This window comes from Rutidosis leptorrhynchoides, chromosome 2 (genome assembly GCF_046630445.1).
Source record: "Rutidosis leptorrhynchoides isolate AG116_Rl617_1_P2 chromosome 2, CSIRO_AGI_Rlap_v1, whole genome shotgun sequence".
Lineage (NCBI taxonomy): Eukaryota > Viridiplantae > Streptophyta > Magnoliopsida > Asterales > Asteraceae > Rutidosis > Rutidosis leptorrhynchoides.
In genome coordinates this window covers 427,946,977-427,958,893 of record NC_092334.1, presented here as the reverse complement: position 1 = coordinate 427,958,893, position 11,917 = coordinate 427,946,977, and the positions used below count along the sequence as shown (strand labels likewise).

General features: G+C 37.4%; 1 protein-coding gene across 1 annotated transcript; it reads right to left on the bottom strand.

The window, feature by feature from the left end:
- Positions 1-2,863: 2,863 nt before the first annotated feature.
- LOC139889211 (uncharacterized) lies at positions 2,864-3,904 on the bottom strand. The gene is made up of 3 exons (XM_071872175.1): positions 3,685-3,904; positions 3,229-3,564; positions 2,864-2,925 (listed from the first exon to the last, which is right to left on the bottom strand). Exons 1-3 carry the CDS (start codon positions 3,902-3,904, stop codon positions 2,864-2,866), a joined length of 618 nt encoding a protein of 205 aa, XP_071728276.1.
- Between the last annotated feature and the right edge of the window lie 8,013 nt (positions 3,905-11,917).

Here is an 11,917-nt window from a genome sequence, read left to right as displayed (position 1 = left end):
ATTAATTTTAATTGATGATATGAATTAATTTTAGTTGACATTGTGTGTATCTACGGATACTGATGACAAAAAATATCCGTACTCGATGATTTTTGATCCGGATACGAATCAGGTCTATGGGTTAGGTCCGAGTATTTGGATGATTTCAATTTTTTATGAGGGTGCGGATCTTTGGACGATTTTAGATGTAGACTCGATTAACCAACTCATATAGTCATATATTCAAAAAAAGACAGAATTCATATACCCTATATGTTAAATTATAGATAACATACGTATAGTGGACAAAATTGCTTAAATCATTTTTGTGTTATTCTTTTTTTGCTTTTTCCATCCCTCACAATTTATAACTCCATTAGTAATTCATAAAAACATTATTTATTCTCATTTACATTCTGGTTCTAACGAAAGTTAACTGCCCCGTTAAATTTAACTTATGTGCATATCAACAATTTAAGAGATATAGCAGACGAGACCAGTCATCCTCTTAGTAACTTGTTGCGCTTATATCGAGATTGTAATATATGTATGAATATATATGTATGAATATATATGTATACGTGTTTATGTGCATATTCTGTTGACTTATATGTTCTTGCTCTTACATTATCATGTGTACTTAATTTCACTCTGAATCCATCAATTAAGACCGTTATAAATTTGTGAGGGATGAAAAGGCAAAAAAAAAAAAAAATAACACAAAGATGATTTAAGCAATTTTGTCGATAATAATATACGTATGTTATCTATAATTTAACATGTAGGGTATATGGATTCGGTCTTTTTCGAGCATACAAGTTGGGTAATCGAGTCTACATCTAAAATCATCCTCAGACCCGAACCTGCATAAAAATTTGAAATCATCCATTTTATACCGTCAATTATCCATCAATCAAGATCGTCAATACCGATTCAAGGACTAGTCTTCTCTCCATCGTGGTAGCAACTTTGTGGATGTTATGGTGATTATGGATTGTTCGTTGTTCAATGAAAATTCTATTAAAAAATCTTGTATTTTTTATTCTATTAGATTTTCTCCGTTTGTATGGATTAAATGTAGAGGAAGACATGTTTCTAATTGGAACAATTGACTTCTTCATCCTTTGTAATGCTCTTCTAGTGCCTTTCTTGAGAGTTCCTTTAATAAAAAAATTTCGTTCCAAAAAAAGTGTTCTTGTAAAAAGTAAAACAGAGTAATACTTAACGGAATACTGTAAGTTGATTTTTATATATGTTTATACACTTTCTGGCGAGCCCCATCGAAGAGACAAAGCTAGGTAATCCTAATCACGAAGGTGGATGAGAAAGGTGAATGTAAAAGAGTTTACACTTTTGTTGGCGGTTCCCCGAAGGTAGTAAGGTCAGTCCTTACTTTACACCACCAATACATAAAAGAGAGTATATGTGTGCATCATGTATGTAGATGAGAGCATGTCATTTCTAGAGTTTATGCCTCTCTATTTGTAGTAGGGCAATGGCTCCTTTTAGGGTTTAGCTATTTCTCAATGCAACTTTAGAAGGATTAGTTGACTTTTCTAAAATGCCTACTTACACCTTTGAATGCAAAGTTTTCCCTCATTAGTTAGATATATGGCCGGTAAATTTGAGAGAGGTTTTCCTGCCTTTGACTTTTATTTGACCGAGGTCTGTGAGGCACTAGGTTTAATGTTATTGGGATTTTTGAGGTATGATCTCTTCATTACCCAATGTTCAATATTTTCCTCGTAAGTGATTGTTCATGAAGTGGTGATTATGTCTTTAAAGTGAGGTACACTATCAAGCCCGCCAGGTTTGAAATGACCCAAACCCGATACCGAAAATGACTCACATTTTTTTTATAAAAGCTACCATCGCGTTGCGGGCCAAAATGGTCGTGGAGCGATCCCACGTATACTTTCAATGCCGAATGTAATAACCAGTCCAGACCATCTTTTCCATTACCAATCCGCATCGCGACCTCCCACTATGCCAGATGGTCTGATCCTTAAATTAAGGTCGACTTTCAATTTACACTGCAAGTCGTGTCGTGATTGTGGAGGGTCGCGGCGCGACCTCATGCTTGGTCAAATTCCTGTTTGCAACAATTTCAAACACAAGTATTTTCCAACATCACAAGTCTTAATTCATGACAACCTGCTTAAAAGCTGAGTATGGTTCAAAATATAACATGTTACAAGTTTACACCACTGGGAACTCAATCCCCACAATTTAACAAAGTGTATATTACGACCCAATACACCAAAATGACCCAAAATAGAGCATGACCGTCGGGACCTTTACCAAAATCGTTTCTTCCCAAAACCACCAACACGGAAGCTAAGCCAAGCCCTTACCCTTATCCTCCGAAATGCAAGAATCTATAAAAAGAGTAGAGCAACGAGGGTAAGCAATGCTTTGTGAGAAGAATAAATATACATATATACATACAACTTTCCGAATCGATTTACCACAACAAATCAATACGTATGTATATACACTTAGCACCACATCCACATAGCACAAGTAATCCAAATTAGCATGCTAAACACAATATTATAATCCAACACTTCATGGTTAACCATTAGCATAAGGGAGTGGTTTTTCAAAAGACCACCGATTGTTCACAACAACCATTGGTGACACGAACACACGATATTCACCAACCCTATGGTAATCTGAACACACGATATACACCATTCAACCCATGGTGACACGAACACATGATATACACCATATAACCCATGTGGTATCGAACACACGAACTTGAGTGAAACCGACACACTTGGAAATCACTCTAGTGAAACTGACAAACTTGGATTCACTAAACCACATCAAACTCAAGAAAGTAAACCATATACATAAATGCATAAGTATTCCACTCATTTTAATCAACTTGATGAGTTACAATCAAAGCTTGAGCTTCACAATCAACCAACTTCGAGTCACCTAAATCAAATTACACATAACAAGCCATAATCAACTATACTTTGGGTTGGATTGAGCTTCTTCTTCACAAGAACTAAACTTTCTCTCACTAGGACTTTCTCACACTAACTTTGGGAGTGTTTTGGTGAAGGTGAAAATGACTAAGTGAGCTCAACAATCTGATTTAGAACAGTCCCATTTGGCCATACAAAATTGATATCTAGTCCGCAAACTTATTTAAATTATTTACAAAATAGTCCCACCAGAATAAGGCTGAAGTCGCGACGCGACATGTGACCAGTTCTGGTGGTTACAAGCTGTTACAATCTCCCCCACTTGGACCTGATCGCGTTCCCACTATCCAAACGGCATGTAACGATGGAAGATGTTCTAGCACAAGATCCTCAGATTCCCAAATACACTCGGACCCCTTTCGGTGACGCCATTGCACCTTATAAGTCCGAATTCTCTTATTCCGAATCTCTTTAACCTTTTCGTCAAGAATCACAATCGGCTCTTCCACATACTCTAGTTTGTTGTTTAGAGTAATCTTATTTAGCGGTACCCACATCGAGTCATCCGGAAGGTACTTGCGAAGATAGAAAACATGAAATGTGTTATGGATCCCCGCAAGCTCTTCGAGTAACTCTAACCGATAGGCTACTTCACCAACACGTGCCAACACTTTAAATGGCCCAATAAACCGAGGAGCAAGCTTCCCCAGCTTTCATAACCGAATTACACTCTTCCATGGCGACATCTTAAGCATCACCATATCACCTTCTGGGAACTCAATCGATCGCCTACATTTATCCACATACGACTTTTGTCGATCTTGTGATGCTTTGAGGCGATCACGATTCATCTCTATCTTTTGGTTTGTCTCAAGAACCACCTTAGTACCACCAACTTCCTTTTGACCCACCTCGCCCCAACAAATCGGGGTTCGGCATTTCCTTCCATAAAGGTATTTTGTATGGTGCCATTCCAATACAAGCATGGTAATATACGAAAATTCCACCAATGGAAAATGCTCATCCCAACTTCCACCAAAATCAATTACACATAATCGAAGCATATCCTCCAACGTTTTGATGGTTCTTTCACTTTGACCATCCGTTTGAGTATGATATGCGGTGCTTAAATTCACTTGAGTACCCATCTCTTCATGAAACTTACCCCAAAATCGAGAAGTGAAACGCGTATCTCGATCTGAAACAATCAACACCGGAACCCGGTGTGTCGATACCACCTCCTTAATGAACAACCTTGCCAAAGTTCCAACGAAATTGCCTCTCGTATGGGAAGAAACAAGGAAATTTTCGTCAATATATTGACGATCACCCAAATTGTATCATATTGAGTTTTCGCTGTTTTCGGCAATTTAGTGATAAAATCCATGGTAACATGCTCCCACTTCCATTTCGAAATTTCCAACGGTTGCACCATACCATAAGGCTTTTGGTGCTCAGCCTTAACTTGCAAACAAGTAACACATTGCTCAACATGCTTAACAACGTCTCGCTTCATACCAGGCCACCAATACACTTTCTTCAAATCAAGATACATTTTTGTCGCACCCGGATGAATAGAATATTTCGATTTATGCACCTCATCGAGTAGCACCTCTTGATGACCACCCAATTTTGGCACCCACACCCGACCTTTGAAAGACAACAACCCATGTGGGCCTAAAACGATCTACTCCGTTTGCCCTTGAATCTGCTCATCACGCTTAAAATTAACAAACGCCTCAATTTGAACCTCCCCAAGTTTCTCAAAAAAATCATTCAAAAGGACCGTTCGCAACGACTTTATTTGCTTACTCGGAATTTGGTTCTTTCGACTCAATGCATCCTCGACCACATTAGCCTTACCCGAATGGTACAGTATTTTGCAATCATAGTCCTTCAATAAATCCAACCATCGACGTTGAGGGTTGTTTAAGTCATGTTGAACAAAGAAATATTTTAAGTTCTTATGATCCAAATAAATCGTACATTTAACACCAAATAGGTAATGGCACCAAATTCTCAACGCTTGAACCACCGCTGCCAACTCAAGATCATGAGTCAGGTAGTTCTTTTCGTGCTCTTTTAGTTATCTTAAGGCGTAGGCAATCACCTTAACCCTTTGCATAAGAACACATATGAGCCCACTAATTGAGGCATCACAATACACCGTCAGATCTTCAACCCCTTCCGGTAACACCAACACCGGAGCTTGAGATAGTTTGCTCTTCAATAATTGGAAAGCAATTTCCTGCTGGTTTCCCCATTCAAACTTTACATTCTTCCGAGTTAGCTTCGTTAAGGATGAAGCAATCTTGGAAAAATCTTGAATAAACCGACGATAATAACTGGCTAATCTGAGGAAACTTCGGACTTTCGTAGGTGTAGTCGGTCATTCCCAATTCTTAACCGCATCAATATTCCCCAGATCCACTTTAATTTCCTCTTGATTAACAATGTGGCCAAGGAATAGCACCTCACTTAGCCAAAATTCACATTTGGAGAATTTTGCATACAACTTCTCCTTCCTCAAAGTCTTTAACAACTCGCGCAAATGATCTTCATGTTCTTTCATACTCTTAGAATAAACAAGTATGTCGTTAATGAACACGATTATCGACTTGTCCAACATAGGTTGGCACATTCGGTTCATAAGGTTCATGAATACCGCGGGCGCATTCGTAAGACCAAAAGGCATTACAACAAACTCAAATGCCTGTATCACATCTGAAATGTCGTTTTCTCGATATCTTCTTCCCGGATCCGCATTTGATGATCACCGGACCGCAAATCGATCTTTAAAAAGTAACACGCACATTGTAGTAGATCAAATAAGTCGTCAATCCTAGACAACAGATAAAGATTTTTGATCATCACTTTATTCAACTCACGGTAATCAATGCACATACGCATACTACCGTCTTTCTTTTTCACAAACAAGACTGGAGCACCCCATGGCGAGATACTCGGTCGGTTAAAACCCTTTTCTAACAATTCTTGGGTTTAATTCAATAATTCTTGCATTTCAGTCAGTGCCAAATGATAAGGTGTTTTAGCAATGGGGTTAGTCCCCGGAACCAACTCAATGCGAAACTCCACTTGCCTTACCGGTGGAACACCCGGTAATTCTTCGGGAAAAACATCTTCAAATTCATTAACAACCGGAATAGTCCTAATGGGTGGCTCATCACGAGTGTCAACCACGTGGGCTAGATAAGCCATACCTCCACTATTAATGAGTCGACTCACCTGAGCATACCTACAAATAGGCACGGGTCGTCTTCGAGCTTCACCGTACACGATTAGCTCTCCCCCACTTGGGTTTCTTACCCTCACGAATTTCTCATGGCATGCAACATTAGCTCTATAACGATCGAGCCAATCCATACCAATAACAACATCGAACTCACCCAAGGTAATAGGAACCAAGTCAATATCAAATTTCTCGGTCCTAAAATCAATAACACAATTTTATAAACCCCCACCGCAACTTAGAACCTTCCATCCGCTATCTCTACTTGCAACGGTGAGTCAAGATCACTTAAAGGACAATCTAACTTAGCTGCATATTTTAACGAAACATACAACATGTTGGTACCACTATCAAATAGTACTTTTGCGGGTTTAGAGTTAACCATAAAAGTACCTGAAACAACTTCATTGGATTTCTTGGCATTTTCACTTGTCATCAAATAGTTCCGGCCCCTAGCGGGCCCAGCCGCCTTCTCTAACCTTTTGGTGTTGTCATTACTCTTTTCACCTGTCACCAAGTCGGGACACTCGGACTTCTAGTGACCCTCTTTGTGGCGATTAAAACATGTAATCTTGTTAGTAGAGGGATTTGTACAATCCCGGGATAAATGACCTCGTTGCCCACAAGTATAGCACCTTGGGCCGCTATCCCACGAACCACCCTTTTTCACACTCCCGAAACTTTTGGTCACACTCTTCGCTTTCTTGCTAGGAGCGCTACTTGATTCAAACTTCCTCTTACTTGTAATAAAATCATTCTCCTTCGGGGCGTGAGATTTAAAGCCTTTAGCCAGATCAAACAACTTTGCAAACATGTCAACATGGCCAAGACTAATCTTCGCACGAAAATTATCATTCAAGGTATCATAAAAATCTTCCATCAACAAACGGTCATTCCTGACGTGCTCAGGATAAAACTGTGCTTTTGCTAGAAAAGTAGTCGTGAGTGTGTTTATGTCCATAGACCATTGTAGCAAGTTTCACAACTCATTCCGTAACCGTGTGAGGTCGGCTTGAGTGTGGTACTATTTGAAGAACTCCACCTTAAAATCACCCCAAGACATCCCCACAAATTGCTCCTCACCCACCAAAAGAATTTTATCGTCTAACCAAGTCTTGGCGGCACCCCTCAAGAGACTTGTTGCAAGCCTTCTTCTTGTCGGGAGGGCACTCGCTTGTTCAAAAGCACCCCTCGACATTCGATATCCATCTTGTGCTCTTTAGAGGGTCGGGATCCCCTTCATAGGTAGACGGTTTAGTTAACCGGAAGTCTTTATAACTAAACTCCTTCCTATTCGTATTGTCGAGAACCCCATGATCATGTGGACCCTTTTCGGCATCACCCTCACCTTGAGGCTTTGGGAACCTCTTTTCGAACTCCTCCTTGACCGCCTCACTTACACGTTCCCGTATAAGTTCGGTGATTTGCTCATCCACCGTTTATTGGAACACTTCCTTAACCTTCCCGATGAAAACCGCATAATAGCTTTCTAGTGCGGCCTCTATCTTGGCCGTTAGCTCATAACTCGGACCTTCATGATTTGGTCCATTTCTCATCTTCATTTTAAAGAATAAAGTAGATTAGATAACATAACGAAATTAAACCACATTGTGACGATCGCTCCAAATCCATATGGACGAACCCGTCATTCATCGATTTCATTGCGAGGTATTTACCTATATATGATACGTTTTGTAAACATTGCATTCTTTTGAAAAGGCACACCATAAATGAATATTTAAATCAAAGGTTCTCGACATCTGTTGATTTCTACATATAGACAATCACCATAAATAATAGTTTACAACAGTACTTCCGTTGACAATGCAGTCAAAATAGGATACATGGTGATGATTTGGTGAATGCAACGTTTCCTTGAAAAATATGTCATGTAAGACTCCATGCACATAGCTTGTCTAACATATAAGCAAATAGCGAAAGACTTCTAGGGAACTTGAGAATAAACATGCTAACAAGTGTCAACACAAAGGTTGGTGAGTTCATAGTTTTAATGTTTTGCATAATCTGTACATAAAGGTGGATCACAAGATTTCAGTTGTTTCATCCGAAACGTTTATCAAAATATTCTACAAGATTGAGCACCCTGGTAACTAAACTTTAACGTTTATATAATAAGTACCCCTGTTTTAACATACATGCAACCAACATGTACAATACACGTAAACCAACGTGTCATAAACTCAAATACCATACGTCCGTTAAAAGGCTAGCGCTCTAGCTCGGACGGGGATGTCAAGCCCTATGGATCCATTTACTATTATTCGCGCCCACCAGTCCATATCCTATGTACTGGCAGCTACTAGTTACCAAAGCTAAGGGATTTTCGGTTCAAAATCAGTGTAGAATTAAGTATGTACTTGTATCCATTGCGTTTAAATATATTGCATGTATTCTCAACTCAAAAATATATATTGCAAAAGCAATTAAAAAGGGATCTATAAACTCACCATAGCAGCACATAAAGTTGTTCACCGAAATGTGATCGAAACTCGGAATACCAAATAACCGTAGATCTCAAACTAAAGAGCATATGTTGGTCAATAAATGTCTATCAAGCTAGGTCTGGTCATAGTGTATCATAATCCTAATGCTCGAGATCAACATACAAAAGTTTATCAAAAGTCATTTCAAAAATTCATTCTGACTTAATACTATAGTTGAATGATCATGGCAATCGAAACATTTTAACATTTCACATAGTTTCCCAATTCTTGTAAAATTAGACTATAGTTTTTATAAGGCTTTAAAACATGATAAAACAGTCAATTTTGACAATTGTTCAACAAAACGAGACGTGCCTTATATAAGGATTCATTTATGTAACACCCCGCCAAAATCGCCATTGACGCGGATGTTAACTCTGGTCCCAGTGCTTGGCTTGACTTCTAAGTAACAGCAGAGTTCTACAGCGGAAGCAATATAACTAAGTACCTGAGACAAAACATGCTTAAAGTGTCAACCAAAAAGGTTGAGTGAACAACATAGGTTTAATATATATAGTTTTAGACCACAAAATTTAGTTATCAAAAGTAAATGTTGAAGTTATGATAACGAGACATAAACAAAGTTACCCCTGGACACCTTGAACTGTTAGTGTCGTTTAATCATTATTATGTAACCAAAGACCAACGATCAAATGGTTAGAGACATCACTCTCAATAGCGCTATTCACAATAACTAAGCTTACCAAAATTTCAGTAATTAACGATATCATGGTAGGGATTTAGCATGAATCAAAGCATGTCAGCACAGTTAAACAGTTTTCGGATACTTGTGTCTAAGTGTAAAACAGTTTGAAAGCAAGCATGTGTCTCACCCAAAAGTTTAAAATAAATGATAGAGAAAGTTAAAAAGTGGGGCTATGAAGTTCACCTTAATAGCAAGCAAGAAATTCCATGTAAGTAGTATGAATGGATTGTGTAAGCGGAGATTCTCAACCTAGAGATATAATGTTCGATTAATTAATGTCTAATAGACATAAAGCTTGTTTATTAATATAGCAAACTATATTAACAGTTACCGTTCTCGAGAAAGGTTATATTTATATAGGTGATAATATACTTAGTGTACTTAAGTGTTACTATATAGATAAGTGTATGAGTTATAATAATAATAGTAGTATTATTCTTTAATTAATCAAGTATTAAGTAGTCTCATTAATACAAGTGTTATATATATCCATACCTACATGTTACATATACATATAATCTTTATTATTATATTATGTATATATTTATAGCCATACTATGTATGTATATCTTTTATGTATGTGTTACATATATATTAGTGTAAAGGTGATACATATATATACATATAACTACTTATCATCTTTGTAATTTCTTATAATATTTACCTAATACATATACACACTCATACATACACACATACATATACATACATATATACTTATACATATACACCCACACATATATCTACAATGTATACATGTACATAAGTACGTATGCATGCATGCATGTGTATCATTATTATTATTACTTACTAACTTAACTCATGCACATGAAATCATAATCTAATTCATGATCATACTCTTCATCCATTATTATTACTAACTTATTAACTTTACACATAAAATCATAACTGCTTATTCATATTCATAACCTAAACTTTTTATTCAAAATCTTTATCTATTTAATGATCATATCTAAACCTAATAATCATAATCAACTCATTAATCTCCTAACTTTCACTTACATAAAATCATAATCATAATCTTATAATTATTCTTCTAATTTTGATCATAACCATACTTACTCGTTATCAAATTATTTATACTTCATAATCATACTTTTAGATTCCACATGAATTCATAACTTTTAATCATTATTATCTCATTCATAATACTTTTAACTATTATTATCTAGTTTCATGATCACTCTATAATCATATTCATATTCTTTTATCTTTTAACTTATTCATTCATAATTAAAACATTATAACTAGAACCATAATATAAGTATGATTAACTTTAGAGTTTAGGGATACCTTAAGATTTTAAGATAAATAAAAAGATGATGATTGTGAGTCAAACTGAAATAGAATTCTAGCAGCAAGGCACGAGCCAACAAGGGTTTTTCTTGGGTCTGTTTGGGTTATGTAGCACCAGCAGGAAATCAAGCAAAAAACGCAGCAACTTAAGTGGCAACAACAATCGACTTTAGAGGCTGTCTTGATCACGAATTCACAGCAGGAAAAGGCTATTTTGAGTGTCGAAAAGCTGCAGCAAAAGGGCTGTGATGTGGCGGTTTATGGCTGCACCTGGGCAGCCTATTGTGACTCAATTATGGCAGCAAAAAAAGCTGCCGTTTGTGGCAATATGGGGCTGCAGAAACAGCAGCGATGATGGCTGCAATTTGCAGCAGGAAAGTGACGATGGAGGGACTGTTTTGGTGGTCAAGCACAACAACAAAAGCTGTGGTTTTGGGGTTGTTGTGGGCTGCAATTACAGCAGCATAAGTGGTGGTAAAGGCTGCCAAAAACTACAGACCAAGTGGTGGTTTGAGTGCCGATGCAGGTGAGGTTAGTTGAGGGCCGTTTTTGGTTCGCAACAAGCAGGAAACACAGCAGGTTTGATGGCAGTTTGGAGGCTGGGTTGGGTGGCGATTAAGGGCTGTTTTGATGGTGCAGGAACAGCAGCTAAGCTGCAGAAGAATGGTGGATAAAGGGGACTGTTTTGGGGCGTTTTGGTGATCGAAAGAGAGTATTATGGTGCGGCTAGAGTGGTGGTGATTGGGAGTCGTCGAACATCAGCAAAATTAAAGAGTTTTGGTTTCGTACTCGAGTAACAAGAACCGAAGTGGTTTGCTTTAGTTATAGTCGACTATAGTGACTTGTTTTTGGGTTTGGAAGTCGACTGAAAAACAGAAGCCGGGAATTTAATTGTGGTGAATACCTTGTGAGGTTTTGAGGGTGTGTATATATAGATTAGAAGTTATAGTTAAGCTAGGACTTAAATACCTTCTAGGTTGGGTTGGAGATTAAGATTGAACAAGGTTGGTATTCCATAATATTTGGGATAGACACAAATTATTTAAAGTTTATTTAGGATTACACCACTTAACATGGCCGATTATTTTTATTTACTCCGTACTATTATATTTATACTCGGCATATTATCTAATTTATATATTTTATATATGTATATTTTTTTTTAAGTTACATTAAGATACATTTTGTTTAATCATTTATTTATTAGTCATGTCTTTTATTT